Below are 20,126 nucleotides of genomic sequence, written 5' to 3'. Positions count from 1 at the left end.
CGGTCACAAAACGAATTCAATTCAAGATACTGTTGATAACATACAAAGCACTAAATGACATGGCTCCAACCTATCTTGTTGAACTTCTTAGTCGATATATTCCAGCACGAAACCTCCGTTCATCAAATATGAATCTACTTGAGGTCCCAACAATTCGAACTAAAACGTATGGGCAAAGAGCATTCTCCTACGCCTCACCGTATTTGTGGAATCAACTACCTGAATGCATAAAAAACGCCGAATCTGTTGACTCCTTTAAACGCTTATTGAAAACTTATCTTTTCAAAAATTAAGCCACCAGAATTTTTGATATCGTACGTTGTCAAACATATGTATAACACGTAATAATTCATTAGTTTAGATAGAGTAGCGAATTGCATGTATAGGATTTTTATTGAAATTTTGTTAATTTTGTAATTGTAAAGCGCATAGAGTTCAATTTTAATGCGCTATATAAGAACTTATTATTAAATTAAATTAAATTCCCCCACGTTTCTCTCTGAAGGCGCGACTCTCTTTTTCGCCTTGACGACCTTGTCGCTCTCAGGGAATTTGATAGCGGCCGCATGAGAAGGCGTGGCCACTAAGCAATCTCAAAACTCTAAACTGATCACGAGATTTCACCGGACGTTTGTATCTTGGGTTTGACGTACTTACTTTCACTTTTCACGATGATCTCTCCCTCATATTTTTAACGGAGTATCACCTTTTTATAAATGACATTTTCCTTGAAAAATATTGACGATGCGGGATTTGGGCTTCGCGAAGGCTCCAAGTTGGAAAGTTTTCTCAACCGGAAATTAGTCCCCAGCCATGTCGAAACAATCAACGAGTTGGTGAACGTGTGGGGAAGCTGTGGTCATGTCTTTGTCGCTACTAACGCTGGCCGAAACTTGCACGCTTTTGAATCCATTCCTCGAGCTAAGTGGACACCGGAGAGTGAAAGTCTTCTGTTACAAGGTTAGGGTTGAGCGGGTCTGTGCTTGATTAGGGCAACGCGTGGTGTCATGTCAAAAAGAATGAAATTTTGCATAGAGGTGGGATTTTAATTTGAGGTGTTCGTTAGAAGCTGTATAGTATATAAGGCCACCTTTGGTTCTGCACGTCAATGTCAACGCCTGAAATATGTTAGTTTTTTTTACGATCGTGGAACTGGAGAGGGATGAAACATTTTCTTTTCCTGTCTTTTAACAATTTCGACTAAACTCTTTAAATTCTCCTCTGCCCAAGAAAAAAATCCACAGAGAACCCTACAAAACTTTTGGTGGGGCTGTATGAACTACCTCCTGGAGTCAGTTCACAGCTACTTTCTGACATGTCAACTCGTCAACAACCAACTCACTAACACCATCGATCAGTCAGCTCTCCTAAACCTTTTGTCAACTTGCTTCCTAAGTGTTACAAACTACTTTTGCACTTTTGCTTTCAAATTTCTACAAAGAGAATGCACACCCAAGCAGTTGGTATGATTGTAGCAACTGTGCGGGCTCAGCAGTCCACATGCTCCCTCCCAGACCATTTAGTTGGGCTTATTGCAGTCTAAATTTCCACCATCAAATTTGCTGGCAGTGGGTCATGATCCTCTTTGGCAAAGAACTGGGGCTCATTTCCCAAAAAACTACTGGTAATCTAGCCTAGGATTTTTGTGCAACACATTCCCCTCATTCCCTCCCCCCCTCCCCCTCCCACGGAGAAATGATAATGCAACAACCCCTCCAGTCCAGGTAACCATAAAGTAGGCATGTACATGTTGGGGGTTCAATGTTTTCTTTTTAAAAATTTTTTCAAAACCAGTCTGAAAAACCACTGGTTTGACAAACTTAAAATCAAGAAAAAGTTTGGATCCAATGACATACAGACCCATGACCAACAGACTTTAGTAATCTATTTAAAGTCAATTACACAGGGAGTGGTTGCCCAGATCTCCCGAGCCAGAGGTTCATGACAAAAGTGATTGACAGAGAAAATATAAAAAGCATTATGTATATACAATATTAAAAAAAAAAGACTTAACAGTTTAAACCTCAAGCGTGACAAACATCTAATTTCTCCTTACAGTAATAGTGCTGAATCATTCATTAAGATTATGAGAATTAAGGTAATGATCCCAAACCTAAGAAGCTTAACCATTGAGTTTAACCACTCTATCCATTGAGCTTAACTGCCTCCCGGTTAGCTCAATGGATAGAGCACTGGACTGTTGTGCAGGAGGTCGAGGGTTCAAGCCCCGGCCGGACCAACACTCAAGGTCTTAAAATAACTGAGAAGAATATGCTACCTTTTTATAACATCAAGAAATGGTTAGATATTCTAGTCTTCTCGGATAGGGACGAATAAATGGAGGTCCCGTCTCCTACAGGGTTAGGGGTAGGAGACGTTAATTTCCCATGCACGAGATTACTGTGTGATGGATGTCCTCCCCTGGGGTGGGTTGGGTGGGATTTATTGAGTAGACTACTCACATGGTTCGCATATGTTCCATTCTAGTCCTACCCTACTGCGGTAATGCAGTGAAAATGGTTAGAAAAAAAAAAAAAAAAAAAAAAAGCTTTGATTGTTAATTGAGTTCTCCTTGTCAGTACCAAAGAAAATGTATAGAGGAGAGTATGGAGAATACAGAAACTGATGTTAAAGGGTTAATTACCCACTTCAAACCCCAGAGTGACAATCTCTCTCAATTGATAATTCATGATCAAGAACTTTTTTGTTTTTTATTCAACAGACCAAGAATCTCCCATTATAAGTGTGCTGTCTAGCAATGAAAGTCCATCACTAATATTTATCATTCACCAAAACAGCATCACAGAATGTTGGGAATTCACTCAGTCAAGTTACAAATGGATTAAGAAGAATGAATTTCAGTTGAGTAACACAAAGGGAGTTGAGATATTACAGGTTGTACTTCATCCTCTGGCGAATTGTTTCTTCTGGTGTGAGAGGCGATCTGTCTCTGCATCAAACTTAATCAGCTGTTGTGTCTGTGTAAGACAAGTGATCATTTCTGAGAGACTTGGAAACAATACTGTAGTGTCTGTTGGACCATTAGTGGCTATTCTTCATGGATGTCCCCCAATGTCACTTCATGTCATCAGTAGAAATGTTTGCCTTGTTCCTGATTTTCCAGAGGAATTGAGATGTTTTGTTCTCTTCTGGACATTTGTTCAGAGGTCCTTAAAGGTTTGTTGATTAAGCTTATCTGTCAATAGTTTGTAAGACAGATGTCAAACATTCTCCTTAAGTGTGGGACACAGAAAAATTCTGAGTTCCCTATAAGGATTTAAAGGATCCTAGTCAACCACACCTTTGTTTTTGTTTACATATGGGCAACTTCAGAGAAAAGTGTTCTTTAGACTCCTTACCGTATCATTGCCAATGAAACATTTGGGTCATAAGAATGATTATAACATAACCAAAGTAAAGTGCTTGTTCTGGTTGGTCAATTCAGTGTCCACCAGTTTTCCACATGTGCTTGTCTTTTCTGGTCACATAAGATTTGTTAAATAAAAGAAAACTATTTTGCTACAATGTATGAATATTATGTTATAAAACAAATGGTAAACACCACAGTGTACACTATTGAGTTATGGATACACTTGGGAGGTTTGCTAAGCACTCGAGAGGCTAGAGTCCCTCTTGGCTATCGCCTCATGCAACCCTTACACTTCTTTCATGCTTAGAAACCTCCTGCGTGCATCCACAACTCAATGGTATACACAGTCACTGTGGTGTTTACCATTTGTTAAAGGAAATAAGGGCCAACTAAAGAAAGTCCTGATTGTTTCGCAAATTTTCCTTGTAGTGTAGGAAAATGTACAGAGAACAGGGTGGAAAATATGCATACTGGTGTTATTGAGATCATACTGATATTGTGATGCTTTTATGGCAGATTTACATATGGAATTATGGTTTTGTTGGAGATGTAGATAAATTTGACTTCAAGGCAATAATTGCAGAATTACTTTGCCCATGGACTTCAAGTACAAAGAATAACTTGCATCATCTGGTTGCCCTCACATCTCATCCTACCACAAATGAACTTCTCGTGATTGACAGTGGTTTGGAGTTATCACTAGTCAAGCTTCAGGAAAGGAGCCCAGATGTAGCCCCACTTGTTAGACTCCAAGCAGATTCTTTGATCTTTCACAGTGACAAAATTCTAGATCTCTTTGCTTTTGGTCTCATTGTTGGTGTTCTATGGAAATCAGGTAAACTTTCACTTTATGATGTTGGTAGTGGAGCTGAAATATGCAAGCTTGAAGATTTTAAAGGACAGAAGGTTCTTATTTGGAGATGTTCTCATTTGGTTAATTCCATTGGATTTTGGTCAGTCAATGGGATTTGGAAGCTTCAATCTGGAACAGTTCTTGAAACTGCAGATTGCATCAGGTCCTCTGTTAATTCAGCTAAACTTGTAAGTAGAGAAAACAATTCCTTTGTGAGCACACAAGAGTCGATTGAGTCTTTTTGCAGTAACAGTCCAAGCAAAAGTGTCTTCATTACAGATGCTTCATTGCTGAAAACTGAATTGGACACTTCATCAGAGAATTTTTTGATTCCTGAAATTGTTAAAAATCAACAGAAATCTGAGAGATCATCAGTTGGTTCTGGACAATCAAGGCACATTGGTGTGGATAGATTTTCTGGTCCTCTTTTTGCAGTGAGTCATTTGACTAAGTGGAACTTAACCCACAGGGCAGCCAAGCTGGCACTGGACTCAATTGTTTGTTCAGGAATCCTTTCAGGTTCTCCTGTGACATATAGTGAGATCCCAGAATCTTTGGTCCATCTGTTGGTCAGTTCCCATTCTCAGGGCCCTGAAATTGCTCTTCTGCTGCTCTGGGAGGATCCTGTACACAGAGAATTTGTTCTGCGTAACCTTGAACAATACATGATTGAGCGAGGTATGGACAAAAGTCATCCAAAGAAAACACTTTTGAATGAGTTGTTGCATCCATATATGAGTGAATTTCTCTTACTCAACAAACAGTGTAAGTCAGCAACTGACCCCAATGTCATGGAAATTACACAGTCACCCACCCTACCAACAAACTCTGTCATGCAAGAGATTCTCACCTTGTTGGAGACATTTGACAGCAGTCCTCTTGAAATGGTGTCACTAGAAAGACTCAGCACATTAAGTCATCAGCATCCACACAAGGTTCTTGAGCACGTGGCAGATTATTTGAGGATTGATTTTGAGGAGGATGAAAGTACAGAAAGTCAATGGCAGGGACGATGGAGAAAAATTTACAGGTTTGTAATAAGCATGTTTGATAGAAATTGTGCCTTCTGTTCAAAATCCTAATTACAACTTCTCCAAATATCTGAAACCTAACTCTCCAAATAGTGAACAGTAGGCTAGTCCCACAAATATAGCAGTACCCACCCCTCCCTCAGAAGTTTTTTCATTATTGTTTACTGATTTTTTTCTTTACATTTACATCCCACTGAATAGGCATTTTGTGCTCATCAGAATGAGTGTGAGAGTGCATAACCCTTTGACACCTAAAAAGTGACCAGTTGCTAATTTCTCCTTACAATATCACTCCTTAATTGCATGTTTAAGATCATGAGAATTTAGGTAATGATCACCACTAAAGAAGCTATCAACTGTTAAACTAATTCTCCTTTTCTGTTCTGTTGGAATTGTGTAGAACAGTGCACGTAGAAAATATCCAAACTGATGTAAGGGTTTAAAGGATTTATTTACCCATTTTGTGTGAATAGCCCATTTCCGAATTACCCTTTGCCTCGTTTTCAAAACGAGTCCTGGTGCTCATCCTTTCATATGATAATAAGTTTCCATTCACATACAAATTAAACTCATTTTCACAAGAATGGTTGAGCACAAAGACTGTCACCCCTAAGCAATGGTTTGCTCAACTTGCCTGCAATATTTTCAGTGAAATATTAGGACAAGGTTTTCAAAGTGGAGAGGAGTCTGGGGTGGATAGATGGTGGATTGACTTTTAGAAATATCTCTTTTTTCAGACTTGAGTGGAGAAGTGGCAGATGGGGGAGAAGTAAATTAGCCCTCAAAGACCCTTATAATGTAATGTTGAGCATTCTTCTACGGATGTTTTTTGTCTCAAAATCGGATTGGCTGATGAGATCAGTGGAGAAGGGAATTGGGGCAATGCAGGTGGAAGAATCAGATTACAGATCGGAGGTTTGAAACTTTTATAAGGATTTATTATTGTGTCATCTTGAACTAAAAATATCAAAGACACTGATAATTATAGTTGCTAGCTATGCTATTAAGGTCCGAGAATTTCTTTGCTAGTACTTTAATTTCAATTTAATTTTGAAACCTTACTCTTGTTTTACCTTTTGTGCTATGGAGTCTAAATTGGTACCAGGAAATTGTTTCAAAACCTCTACCAATCAATCTAACTCCAGATTTTGTAGACCAATTACAGAGAATAGCATGGCAACACCAAATGCAATGCAATGCATCAAGGCTGCAGCACCAAATGCAGTCTTACAAGACTATAACAACAAACGCAGTCCTACAAGACTGTAACACAAAGTGCAATCCTACAAGACTGCAATAACAAATTCAATCAGGCAAGACTGCAACACCAAATACAATCATACAAGGCTGCTGCACAAAATGCAGTTGTACAAGACTGTAACACCAAATGCAGTCCTACTTTACTTTTACTTTAATCATTTTCTCAACAAACTTAACACATATACAAAGCTGAGGGGAAGGCCAAGAAACAAGAACAGGTTCCCTTATAAAAGGCCACCCAAAAAAGAAAAATACTACACATACCTATATATATATATATATATATATACACATATACATATATAGAGAGAGATTAAGCTTGGTGTCCGTGAAACAGTGCTCGATACGAATAGTAGAGCGGGTATAATGTGTGGTAGTCTTAAATATTGCCTTATCTAGTTATATTATTTCCAGAAAAAATGCAGCATATGAACTAAGAAAAGCTGATCTGTCATTTAAAACTCAATATGCAAGAACAAACATGCTAAAATATTCCTATTTCCATAGAACAGTTAAAGCCTGGAATTGTTTACCTATGCATGTCAGAAAGTCTGAGTCTCCTTTTAATTTTGAAAGTCTTTGTAAGGCTTCTTTATACCAGTTAGATGCCGAATTAACCTAATTTATTATTATTATTATTATTATTATTATTATTATTATTATTATTATTATTATCTAATGTGTGGTAGTCGGAAAAAAACAACTACAGATACATCCCTACAGACCTGTTTCGTGGTTGCCCACTCATCAGGGGATTTTAATGGCAGAATAATGCGATACCATCGCTTATATATTACACTAAATGCTAATTAACATGGTTTATGCAGTGTGAAAAGTGTCAAGTCAGCTGTTGCGTAGGAGTGCTTTGTTTCTGTGTCGGCAGGAAGAGACGAGTTTGTTACGCTTGTTGAGTGTTGATAGGTCTGGGTGGCAGATGATTAGGAATTTCTCTTTAAGGCATAGGTTGCATCGTTTGCTTGAGCTGTTGTAGGGCAGGTGGGAAGATAGGATGCGCCAGGTGATGGAATAATTGATGTTGTTGTCTTTAAGTGTCCAGATGTGTTTGCTGAGTTCGATGGAGTTGCGGTGTTTTGCGTGTCGGAATGATGAGGTGTGGTTGTTGTAGCGCGACTTAAAGTCGTTTGCAGTGAGCCCGATGTATGTGTCTGTCGTGCTGTTGTCTTTACGTGTAATGGTAGCTTGGTATATGACAGATTGTTGGAGGCAGTTTCCGTCTAGAGGGCATGAGTTTTTCTGTCGGCAGTTGCATTTCTTGTTGTTGTTTGCGGTAGAGTAGTCGGTTGTAGCGGTGTCGTTAGTCTTTACGTGGGAGGTGAGGATTCTTTTGTTGTGGTTGTCGATGATTTGTTTTGTATTGTCCATACAGCTGTAACTAATTTTGATTGTGTTTCTGTTGAAAATTCTGAGGACCTTATGATCTTTGGGGAAGTGTTTGTCAATCAGCGCGAGGAACTTATGTCCGATGTTAGTGCTGGTGTTCTTGGTGAAGGGCGGGTTGTACCAGAGGATGTTGTTGCGTTGGCGGTTCTTGCGACTTTGTGTGTGCGTTGGTTCGTAGTGGAGTGTGTAACTAACCACTGGTGTTTAATGCTTTCTGGTAGGCGGGAGCGGCTTGGTCGAAGGAGGTTTTGTCGGATGAGAGGGATGATAAGCGTCTGTTGATGCCGGCGGGGATGTTTTTCGTGGTGGACGGTGGATGGTTGCTTTCGCGGTGGACGTATTGTAGTGAGGTATTGGGTTTGGTATATGGCTGGTAGGTGTTTTGGCTGAGGTCAAATGTGACGTCCAGGAAGTTGATTACTTGTTTGTTAGCTTCTATGGTGATGCGGAGTCCGTTAGCGTTAAAAATGCGGCATATCTCTTTTTTGATATTTTCAGTGTCCCTGGGTGTGGCGTCGGTTGTGGCAAGTCCGTCGTCTCGGTATAGACCAATGTTTATGTTGAGATTCTGTAGCTGGGACAGGAGGAAGTTTCCGACAAGTTCACAGGTTTCGGCGCCGTCGAAGCTGCCCATGGTTACGTCAAATGTAGTGTTGCCTTTTTTTTGCCAGGGTTGCTGTTTGTGGATTAAAATCGAGCTTTTGGCTTGAATAATAATGTTCCTTTCGTCGGCGATGATGTTGTCAAAATCAGATGCGAAGTTGAGTGCTTTGTTTAGGAGGTCTAGGCTGATGGATGGGTAGAATTCTTCTATGTCGAAGCAGATGAAGTTAGAGTTGTATTTGTTGTCTATAGATCGAAACCAGTTGATAACGGCTGTGGTGTTTTTCCATGGGTTGAAGTTGCTTTTTCTCGCGATGTTGGTGTTGATGCGGTCGAGGATCTCTTTGCTCACTTCGCCTATTTCGGATTTCGTCGGGTTGATCAGGCGGATCAAACGACTTTAAGTCGCGCTACAACAACCACACCTCATCATTCCGACACGCAAAACACCGCAACTCCACCGAACTCAGCAAACACATCTGGACACTTAAAGACAACAACATCAATTATTCCATCACCTGGCGCATCCTATCTTCCCACCTGCCCTACAACAGCTCAAGCAAACGATGCAACCTATGCCTTAAAGAGAAATTCCTAATCATCTGCCACCCAGACCTATCAACACTCAACAAGCGTAACGAACTCGTCTCTTCCTGCCGACACAGAAACAAAGCACTCCTACGCAACAGCTGACTTGACACTTTTCACACTGCATAAACCATGTTAATTAGCATTTAGTGTAATATATAAGCGATGGTATCGCATTATTCTGCCATTAGAATCCCCTGATGAGTGGGCAACCACGAAACAGGTCTGTAGGGATGTATCTGTAGTTGTTTTTTTCCGACTACCACACCTTATATAATAATAATAATAATAATAATAATAATAATAATAATAAATTAGGTTAATTCGGCATCTAACTGGTATAAAGAAGCCTTACAAAGACTTTCAAAATTAAAAGGAGACTCAGACTTTCTGACATGCATAGGTAAACAATTCCAGGCTTTAACTGTTCTATGGAAATAGGAATATTTTAGCATGTTTGTTCTTGCATATTGAGTTTTAAATGACAGATCAGCTTTTCTTAGTTCATATGCTGCATTTTTTCTGGAAATAATATAACTAGATAAGGCAATATTTAAGAGTCCCTTTAAACATTTGTAAAAGAAGATCAAGTCAAGTAGAGTCCTTCTAAACTTAAGGGTTAGAAGATGGAGAGATTTTAACTGCTCCATGTAAGGTTTTCCTTTGATCATGAGTCGTGTGGCTCGTCTCTGAACGCTTTCAATCATGTCCTGCAAAAAGGCTTGGTGAGGGGACCAGATTTCGCAGGCGTATTCAAGGTGAGGCCGCACAAGGTGTATGTAAAGCTTGTGAATCACAGCAGACTGTGTCTGATTTCCACATGTCCGTTTAATTAGCCGCAGGATCTTATTAGCAGAATTTACTTTTGCAAAGATGTGGTCATGCCATGCTAGTGTGTGATGTAGCATTATACCTAGATCCTTTTCCGTGTCAGATAGGAGTAATTGTTCTGTACCAAGATGATAGATATTGTGGAATGGTTTTTTTCTTCCTTGTTATACAGAGCTGTTTACATTTCTGTGAATTAAAGTTCATTTCCTATAGTGTACTCCAATCCTACAGGACTGGAACACAAAATGCAGTCCAACAACACTACAACACCAAATACAATCATACAAGGCTGCTGCACAAAATGCAGTTTTACAAGACTGTAACAACAAATGCAGTCCTACAAGACTTTAACACATAATACAGTCCAACAACACTGCAACACGAAATACAATCCTACAAGACTATGACACCAAATGCAATTCTCCGAAACTGCAACACCAAATGCAATCGTACAAGATTTCAAGACCAAATACAATAATACAAGACTGCAACATCGAATGCAATCCTACAAGACTGCAACACTAAATGCAATCCTACAAGACTACACTGAATTGCCAATTTCTCCAAACATCAAAACTACCAAAGTGTATCTTTTATATCATGGCTATTTTTTTTGTGTTTGTGAATCATGCCTTGGTTAACCTTGATCCTTTTGTAACTGTTAACACTTCTTTTTGTTGTTCTTTAAATAGGAGTTTGTAACCCAGTCAGTGTTGGAGTGTCTTCCTGTTTTAAGTACAAGGCACACCAATTCCAAGTCGGTCTTAGTACACTCTCAGTTGTGTTACTCTGCTGGGCAAAAGATACAAGCTCTGCATTTACTTCTAAGTCACCAAATGTGGAAAGAAGCCATTGACTTTGTTTCTCATTGTGGAAAGGGCAGTGAAAATCCAACTCTGCTCTTTATCATGTTGATAAAGGGCTTTCAGAGCAGGAAGGCTCCCAGCAAGATACTGATAGAGGCCCTTAATTTAAAGCCCAAGGATTTGAGCACTGATGAGATTCTGGCAATACTGAAGGATCAAGCCATTGGAACTAAGGAACCTTTTGCAAAGGCTGCAGGACAGACAACTGTGGCTGAAATGAGGCCTTTTCTTGATGCCCTCTTTTCTAAAGAGGTGTGAAATTATAGTTTTCCTGTTACCCTTGTATCAAACTTCAAACTATCACGGTTATTTCCTTGACGTTCTAACCCTTGCACTCCCAAGATCTCATCATGAAATTCTCGCAACTGTTTGCCATTCAATTCTCTTGAAGTGAGTTTGGAAAACTCAGTATTGGATTAACTAATAATCTCCTAATTGATAGTATTCTTTATTCTCATCGCTTGTCTGCTAGATCTTGTATTGATATTTTAAGGAGAAAGTCTGTCTTGGTCACTTGAGGGAGTTAAAGGCCGCGTTAAGAGTTGATTAAGAGGAATAGACAAACTTATTAACGTACCAGTAATGTTTTGATGTGACACCAAATTCTCTCATCTGATTTAGAAGGAAATGTGTAGCAGCAAGAAGGGAGAATTTTAAGTCAGCTCTTGAGGATAAAAAGGATGGGCTTTAGAGTCATGGGGTCTCGTTGGGGTTTTTTGTAAATGTCGTCAGCTATTTATCTCTGGATAGCCTACTTACGTGAAACCGTACCCTCCCCCCCCCAGGACAAACTTCTCTCCCCTCCGTTTCTCCTCTGGGGTAGGGTACGGCTACACGTAGGCTAATCTCTGGAAATTATTTCAACGTGTTAACACCAAGAAACGCATGTATCAAATTTGTGAATTGTTTGTCCATCTTAGCTCCCGTATGTACTTTGACTTATATGACCTGGATACCTTGTAAAATGTCCAGGATGATGTCAGCGTTATCAGATATGAAAGTGGCCAAATATACTAAATGAAGAACAAGAATATTAAAATTTAAAGAATTATTATTTTCATGAAACATGTTATACTTGATGAGATGTTACATACGAGATTTATATAAGGACGCAAAATAAATGCATTTCTATTTTATCATAGCTGACTACTTTTCCTTTTTCGTTTTCTACACATGTAGGATTACTGTTAAAACTTCTTCCTTCTATCAGCGACGTTTTTCCGTTTGTTGTGAATCATGTAAACAAGTTTTCATGATGAGGTTGTACAGTTTAACTAAAAAAGGAAACTAAATCTTGCGAACGGTGATCGATACGCTTCTTTGCTCTGACCGCTAAGAAATTCGGTATTTCCTTTGCTTCTTCAGTTTTCAAGTTTTTCCTTGACCGATTTTGTTCACTCCCCCACGGTTCATTTGCCTTTCTTTCTTTTTTCACTTTGTTCTCTCGTTTTACTCCAGTGGTACGTGTAATGAACAGACCCAGTACGATAAAATGTAATCTAACTGTTAAGCAGTTCGTAGTTTGAAGTATGCTTAAAGGTAAATACGACGAAGACGGTCATTGTTACAAAATGTACAAAAATGCTAAGCTGTTTTCTTAGCACTTCATATTAATTAATTTTCATCCCTTTCACCGCTTATTTACACTTAATTTTTGCACTTTTTTATTAGTTATTAGCTCTATTGTTTATATGTAAATACTTAGTTTTTACCTTCATTCCATTGTTTCAGAAATCGTATATATGCGGAAATTTACTCATGAACTCCAACTTGAAAATGACCGTGGAGCGGTCGAAACGTTCATATTTTTTAAACTAGGTATGACAAATGCTTCTGATCGTTGCCTTGAGAGGTTTATGTTACATGTCATCCGCCCTCGTCTGGTACATAATTGGTTCTGTAAGACGACGATTGCGTTCTCTCTCGCCCTCTCTGAGTCTGATAGCCCGTGATCGGGCGCGAAAATGCGGACCTATCGAACTATTCTTGCTCTCTTTGTCCATGGATGTGTTGGCTTTCTCATCATCTCTCTCGTCGCGATCTTTTTCCTCTGGATTTGAATCCTGGAGATGAAAAGAGAGAAGATCTGCGCCTACTACAGGGGCAGACATCTTGCGATATCCATGCTTTCGATTATCGGTTGAGAGGGAAATCGCTGCGTTTAGTGCGTCTGGAAACGCGTCACCGATGCCTGTCATTGGCGGACACATTGTTGCTAGTTGCGCAAACGGCAGGCATCGCTTCATTCTGTAACGATCAAGGCTACAGTCTTCCCTAGTTTTCAGTGGTAGGCTTTCAAATTCAGGTACCAGTTTGGCTAATTTCTCGTCAAAGCTGTTACTTTTCCGAATTACCTTGTTCTTGGCCCGTGGAACCTTTTTTTCTGGTTGAAATCGCCTCTGAATACTCCCCACCAGGTCCTTGGGTGGGCGTTCTTTGAATTTCCAGGCGGTGACGGAGAAGACTTCGTCGTCGTCCCCAGTCCCACTCGGTTCATGCTCATGTGTGTCCGGCATTTGGCTCACGTCCTTGTGATCTCCTTCTTCGATATAAGTCCTAGAGCTCAGTTCCTAATAAGTAGATGATAAATAATCAAAAGCAACACCCAATTAGCTTTGGAGTATTAAGTAATTTTTGGTTGAGAATTGAAGGACTATAGGGGGTCGTACTGGGTTTGATGTATTACCCACACCCCTTTTGATTTGATTGGCTGTGATGGCTGAAGTACGATAAGGTTTACAAAACTCGATCAAAAAGCGTCCTAAATGAATGAAGTAGAGATTAACCGCCTAGAATTATTTGAGTGAAAATATTTTCCAAGTAATGACTCGAGGTGCATAGGCTTCTAACAGAAACAAAACCTCCCTGTAATCCTTTTCCCGCCCCACCCCAAACTAAGGGAAAAGGCCCTGGGAATGATGTTGACTGATGGTGAAAATGAAAGAGATGGCCGGTACTAACTTTAAGACGAAAAAAAATCACACATTAACGTCACGAGAATAAAGGAAATGATCACCAACTAAAGAATTCCGTAGAAAATTTATAAATAACAGTCTGGAGATTATGCATACTGATGTTAGGGTGTAAAAAAGTAAAAGGAGCCTATAATTGACTTCCTCCCAACAGCATAGACGTTCAAAACCTGTTAAGGTCCTAGACTGTTTCTTCACGCAGCTAAATTTATGTGTTTTATTTCGTAGACGATAACTGCATTTCATATATTGAATACGTAGCGCAAAACATTGCTTTGTATTAGTGAAATCTTTGAGGATCGTAAACATTATAGCCAAAATACCTTTTTTGACAATTCTGCTTCCAAAGTGGAGATCCTCTCCCTCAGTTCCTCATTATCCGCTTTCTCTTTATTCAACATTGTTTTCACAGACGCAAGTTCATCCTTGGCTTCGTCATATTTGTTCTCAAACTGTCGCACGTATTCAGTCTGCTGTCGGAGACTCGATTCCTTCGACTCCAAAGCTTTCTTGTGTCGCTGGTTGATTTCTTCCATCTCTTTCCTCATCTGATCTACCTCTATGGCGGAATCTGTCATGGATTTAGAATAGAAATCGCGTTCTTCTCTGTAAATCTTGGAACTATCTTCAATCTCTTTGCAGTTTTGTCTTAGTTCCTCCATGACGCGTTCTTTATGATTGAGTTTGATTTTCAGGTCAGAAATCTCATCGCGCATGCGCGAGCATTCGCTATCCACGGTTACCTGGCTATTTAGCATTTCTTCTTTCTCGGCTACCATCAAATCAAAACGAGCCTTCAAAGCTTCTGTCCAGCGTTGTACCTCGTTGAGATCATTCTCTTTATCTTGCAGCTCACATCGCAACTTTGCGCCCTCGAACTGCGCCTCGCGTAGTTTCATCTTAAGTGTTTCGCACATCTTCATCTCCTCTGTCTGTGATCGTAGTTGTTGCGACAGCTTGTTTGTCTCCTTTCTTTCAATTGCGTACTCTTGGTTGACTTTACTCAACTGCTTCAACACTTCATCTTCTCGTTGTCTGATTTCATTTAGTTGCTGTCTCATTGTTTCATTTTCCTCGTGCGCTGCTAACAACCTCATCTGTAGCTGGATGATAAACTGGTTTGTTCGCCCCTCGAGTTGGACCGCTTGGAACCGCTGCATGAGATTCTCGCCTGTCTTATTGGCAGCTGATTGAGCTTCGCTGGCCAAAGCGTCCTCTGTGGCCGAGACTTGTTTTTCCAGATGGCTTATTCTGCGTTGCAACCGGTTTTGTTCCAAGAAGGCCTCCTCGAGCTTTTTCTTAAGCTCGTTGTTGTCTTTGAGGACTTGATCGTGTCGTAGAGTTAAGTCGTGTAACTCCTTAGTGAGAATCTTTGAGTAATTACTGAGGATGTCTACGTCCAGGAAGGTAGATCCACCACCTGCCAAGGAGGGAACGAAAGAACAGATTCATTTCTAAATTATGCGAAATCGTGACCCAAGATCGGAATTCTCTTTATCAGGTGAACCAATTAGGTCACCGGCACCCAATGGAGGAACGCAGGAGCGAACTACAGCAGGAGATTAATGCCTAAACACTCTTCTTTTTAGAATTTCAGAAATAGTCTGTACATAAAAATTTTTGCTGTGCAGATAACTCTTTTACAACTTATCAACCAATATGTATCACTGAAATAGCAGCGTGTCTGCGAGTGCAAGTAACTATTGAATGGACTGGATGAGATTTTAAACATACCCCAAAAAAGACCATTTCTAGAGTTTTGATACCATGGAACCTTTTATTTTGAGAGGGCTCTAACGAAGGGACATTTCTATTCAAGAGGCTTTAAAGTGCACCTACACTCAAAAAATTTTTTTCGCTTAACGAAGTAAGCTTATTTTTTTGAGTATTTCTGCGCAAAAATTTTTTTATTTGCTCAAATCTTCAATTTTCTATGCCCAGTCAAAATACGGAAAATCGGCCGCCATCTTGCCCCACGACCGAGTTTAAAGAAGAATGGCTCTAGCGGGTAATGTGACGTCAAATCGAGAACACGAAAGTCTGCATCTCACACATTTTCACTTGTTTGGGAAGATTGTCGTCGATATCGTCCGAAATATGCCGACTAGGTGTGTTGTATGAAGATTGTATGGAGCGCGATACCCTCTTCCAAATTTCGCACGTTGCCACATCCTTCTACAGCACACTTAGTCGGCATATTTTCGGACAATTATCGACTACAACCTTCCCAAACAAGTGAAAATGTGTGAAAAGCAGACTTTCGTGTTCTCGATTTGACGTCACATTACCCACTAGAGCCATTCCTCTTTAAACTCGGTCGTGGGGCAAGATGGCGGCCGATTTTCCGTATTTTGACTGGGCATAGAAAATTGAAGATTTGAGCAAATAAAAAAATTTTTGCGCAGAAATACTCAAAAAAATAAGCTTACTTCGTTAAGCGAAAAAAATTTTTTGGGTGTAGGTGCACTTTAAGAAGAGTTTGGATTTTGTGTAGCCACACCCTTATATCTGCTATTACATCCAAACAGGAACGAGGCGAAATGAATTTATTCAACATGGCCGCCATAACACACATGATATTATTTCTTTCGTAAACACGACATAAAATAATGTGTTATGTCACCCTTAAAAGGACACAAAATACATGAGACTCTAGACTTACCACTGATGATATGGCTCTTAACATCTGACAAGATAGGATTGTCACCTGTGTAAATAAGGCGGATTTTATCAACCATGATTAGATCCATGGCAAGAAGAAAAGTGTTGTTATATTGTGTTTTGGTGTGTGCGTGTCTTGTTTTTATTCATTCATAATTTATCGATTTATTCATTTATTTATTTACCTAAAGAAAACAATTGGAAAAATGACTTTCAGTGTAGTGAGTTTCTTATTTAAGTTTTTCTTTCTATTAAGTCAACGCTCCCCATGAGGAAGTTAAGTCGAAGATTCTGCTCTTTTAAGAATGCCTTTAAGACATTCTAGACTCGAGAGTCGAAATCCCACCACTATAAACAAAAAAATACGAAGATGATTGCTGTAAAAAGCTTTCTATTAAAAAGAAAAAATCGTTTAGTTTCCTCTCCAGTGATTATATTTAAATGTTTTCGCCGTGGCTACCAAATTCATACTTTCGATTTGATCTCTAGATGAAATTGAGTAGAGACGTGAAACTCGTTTGTCGCCGGTTTTCCGGCGAGGTTCGCAGCTCGTAAAATTGTCGTTTTGCAGAGCCGAAAATTGAAAATTATCAAATGTTGGCCTCAAGGGAAAAAGTTCCTTGGTTTGAACGATCAACCCGTCGGCTCTGATTTAAGAAACTTCCTGTTTGGGGATTCTGACGTTAAGCAATTGAATGAGGTTCCATCTGCAGCTTAAATCACTGGATTATTCGCTGAAAATTTAAAGCTTTGCACTTCTCTTTGGAGGCACATTTGTCCGAAACTGACTCTTGAACCCACGGGCATCTCCTACTAAGTGCATGATATTGTTTTTTTCTGAATTCAAGGGGTTCCCTTCTGAGTTCTTTACGCGACTAGATCCTTCGGGCTTCATTTACAAAATGGAGCCAGCTGGAAATACATGAGAAACCAGTTTGGTCACTCATATCTCTAATTTAACTAAAACCACTTACTTTTTGTCGCACTTTCCCCGGTCACCATTTCATACAGGCTTGGGTTGAGAATCTGCAAGGCGTCTATAAAATGGTAAAACGCCTTTTGCCCTTTCAATTCCAGAATATCTAAAAACCTTCCAGCCTTTGACTCGCTCGTCTTTTCGGCTTGAATCAACTCAAAATCAGCCTTGTCAAAAGAAGATTTACTTATGAGGTAGTCAAACAGAAATGTACGATCCATTTGAAGATGTTGTATGATAAGCAAGCGGTGTTTTGTTAAAATCTCTGCGAATGTTTCCGGCTCTAGTTCCATTGTAAGATGCCGAGATTCGGTTCTTACTAAATGCTTACGAGCTGAGATATCGCTCACGACTGATGAATTACTCTGATGCGATGGGAAGTAGAACCGTAAAGACCGTAACTTTCGTACTTGAAAATGAAATCACGCTTGAGTGCTGAACGTGTTTCTATACGTATGGCTGTCGCGGTGTTGATCTGATACACGACTTTCGTTCAATAAACACTGCCCAATCAGAGAATCTACTTTCACTGAAACACAATATATGAAGAAGAGCGGGTCGTTTTGATGAAACGAATACATGATCAAGGAAATAAAGAAGCCTTATAAATAGGCAAAACGATGGTTTCGAAACGAGTTTCCGTTTCGCGTGGAATTCATATGAAATGTTTCCCAACGGAGTTTGATCTGTTTATTTAAATCTATTTATTTGAGATATTTAGGCAGGCTGGCCAGTTTGAGATTTACTGCCAGTTTAGGGGGGCCGATATAAACAATAACAAGGCTAGACCACAACACCGGGAAACTACTCTTTGCGAAAAGTGTGTGGGTTCTTTAACTTCCCCTTCTAACCGGAGAAGGAAATGTGCAGGAGACCGAACCGTCCGGTTTATCGTTTATGTCTGAGAAGTCTAAAATGTCTAACCGCACGGCAAACCGGTTACTAAAAATAGCTGAAGAAAAGGCGACTAGATCTCAGTGATACAAAGAGGATCGATTAAACTTATAATAATGTGGCTTGACTTCGTATGATGATTTGTCAAAACGTTTTTGATATTTTGCTTCTACTGACAAGACGTGAGAGATCTAATTTTGGAGAGCTTTCGATCCTTTAACCTCTCCAAAAAGCAAGATGTCATTTTTTTTTTAAGGGAAGTCGACGATTCATTTGTAAAAATAACTACAGTCGTGGAAGCAAGACCGACTGTTTAACCAACTAACTAATCGACTTACCAACTGACCGACCGACCATTCGCACATTGAACGTAGAGAAAGCCAGTGTGCACTTAGTAACTCCACATTCTCAACGGGGCTCAGTTGAAGCAGTTGATCAAAATAGCTCTGTCGCATAAAATCAAATAATGGGTTCTTCGCGGATACATGAATTTTCAACGTAGCGAAAAAGTTCATAGTACTAAGAACGTGCGCTAGCTTTTAAATTTCGCGCCTTTCATGTTTTACATAGGGGCAAACCCGCTTAGCACGCAATTAACGAACGAACTCGAATCGCTGAGTGCGATACGTTTTCAAGCGCATGATTTTTTAAATGAGCTAATGTCCAAAACGCACGACAAAAGCAAATCACAATTAAACATGGCCTTTCTCGCCATCGAGCTGTCTGTAGTTCAGTTGATAGGCATCCGACAGCGAAATCAAATCTGGTTGGGATTCCATTCCAGGCGGCGAACTCATTTTTTGAAAGAACCTTTCGACTTTGCCCTGTGTACCCACACTGAAGAAGCCAATCTTTCAGTGTTCACCAGTCGCCCCCGTGCGATGTATAGGTTTTGGATAGAAGATTCAAAACACGAAAAAATTACCTAGTCTTAGTTTATAGGGAAGAAGCTTGAAGAAACGGGAAATAAAATGCCCTGCTACAGACAACGTTGCTGCGTTACCTGATTGAGGTGATTTCAGCTGGTTTTTTTTGTCTGTACAATCCACGAAACGTTAGGTTTTTGACATCTTTTCAACATCTTTGCTTATTTTAAGATCTCTGAAAGTTCCAACACCTCCGACAAAGTAAAAATCCTCTCCTTGTGAGCTACTGATTTCGAAAAAAACTTTGCGGCGATCTGACGAACTTATTGCATCTACGAAGTTCCCATGATGTTACTGTTGTTCGCTTTTAATTTTTAATCGAGATTACTTCCACATAACTCCATCCGATAGCACTGCTTCCACATAAGATTACTTCCACATAACTTCCACATAACTGTCGCGCTTTCTACTGACGAGATCATAGCTCGAGACTCAGACGTGATGTGAAGGAGTGACGACACAAGTGGTTACCATGGAACTGGTCAAAAACAAATTAGGAAGTTTTTGCATCTCGTGTTAAGTGGTTAAAGTACTGCGCTCGAAGTTAAAATGGCTTCTTAGTTGTTACTGGAAGCTTTAACTAAAAGGTTCGATTAATTCATGAACAAAGACATTAGCTGCGGTAACAGATTTGTCAAATGATGTCCGATTGAAAGAAGTGCTCTGCAAAAGAGCCTGTGATGCTGATGTCCCCACTGGGAGCCAACACAAACCTTTTGAAGCCTGACATGGGAGAAGCAAGATAAGCAATAAGGTGGGCGTTTCTCGTGTGTTTCTTTATTTATTGATTGATTTATTTATTGATTGGATGGAGTACAACAGAAATATGCCGCAACAAGTTCCTTTTTTTTCCTCCTCTTTCGCGAGCGCGAAATCATGATAAGATTCAAAAGT

At 39.8% G+C, this 20,126-nt stretch overlaps 2 protein-coding genes across 4 annotated transcripts; one reads left to right on the top strand and one right to left on the bottom strand.

Annotated features, from left to right (window-relative positions):
* Positions 1–593: 593 nt before the first annotated feature.
* On the top strand, positions 594–11,944 carry LOC111322818 (uncharacterized). Of its 2 annotated transcripts, XM_022926005.2 has the most exons (6): positions 594–960; positions 2,723–3,177; positions 3,887–4,411; positions 4,580–5,253; positions 5,992–6,169; positions 10,630–11,944. In XM_022926005.2, exons 1-6 carry the CDS (start codon positions 717–719, stop codon positions 11,059–11,061), a joined length of 2,508 nt encoding a protein of 835 aa, XP_022781740.2. In that variant the 5' UTR covers positions 594–716; the 3' UTR covers positions 11,062–11,944. The 2 variants fall into 2 exon arrangements, with proteins under 2 accessions (XP_022781740.2, XP_022781739.2); XM_022926004.2 differs by having other exon boundaries at positions 3,887–5,253.
* On the bottom strand, positions 11,837–18,761 carry LOC111322781 (uncharacterized). 2 transcript variants are annotated; one of them, XM_088736766.1, is made up of 4 exons: positions 18,645–18,761; positions 16,438–16,482; positions 14,099–15,195; positions 11,837–13,373 (listed from the first exon to the last, which is right to left on the bottom strand). In XM_088736766.1, exons 1-4 carry the CDS (start codon positions 18,661–18,663, stop codon positions 12,663–12,665), a joined length of 1,872 nt encoding a protein of 623 aa, XP_088592892.1. In that variant the 5' UTR covers positions 18,664–18,761; the 3' UTR covers positions 11,837–12,662. The 2 variants fall into 2 exon arrangements, with proteins under 2 accessions (XP_088592892.1, XP_022781683.2); XM_022925948.2 differs by lacking the exon at positions 18,645–18,761 and adding an exon at positions 17,411–17,869.
* Between the last annotated feature and the right edge of the window lie 1,365 nt (positions 18,762–20,126).

This window comes from Stylophora pistillata, chromosome 10 (assembly GCF_964205215.1).
Source record: "Stylophora pistillata chromosome 10, jaStyPist1.2, whole genome shotgun sequence".
NCBI lineage: Eukaryota > Metazoa > Cnidaria > Anthozoa > Scleractinia > Pocilloporidae > Stylophora > Stylophora pistillata.
Note: the sequence above shows the minus strand (reverse complement) of the source record. Positions and strands in the feature narration are given on the sequence as shown.

Bases quoted from the DNA above. Each gene is read 5' to 3' on its own strand.
- LOC111322818 (XM_022926004.2), top strand. From the start codon at position 717: ATGACATTTTCCTTGAAAAATATTGACGATGCGGGATTTGGGCTTCGC. The intron at 961-2,722 runs GTTAGGGTTGAG...TTTATTCAACAG, and splicing joins TGAAAGTCTTCTGTTACAAG to ACCAAGAATCTCCCATTATA. The intron at 5,254-5,991 runs GTTTGTAATAAG...CTCTTTTTTCAG, and splicing joins CGATGGAGAAAAATTTACAG to ACTTGAGTGGAGAAGTGGCA.
- LOC111322781 (XM_022925948.2), bottom strand. From the start codon at position 17,705: ATGGAACTAGAGCCGGAAACATTCGCAGAGATTTTAACAAAACACCGC. The intron at 16,483-17,410 runs GTAAGTGGTTTT...TTATTTACACAG, and splicing joins CGGGGAAAGTGCGACAAAAA to GTGACAATCCTATCTTGTCA. The intron at 15,196-16,437 runs GTAAGTCTAGAG...CCTCCTTGGCAG, and splicing joins TAAGAGCCATATCATCAGTG to GTGGTGGATCTACCTTCCTG.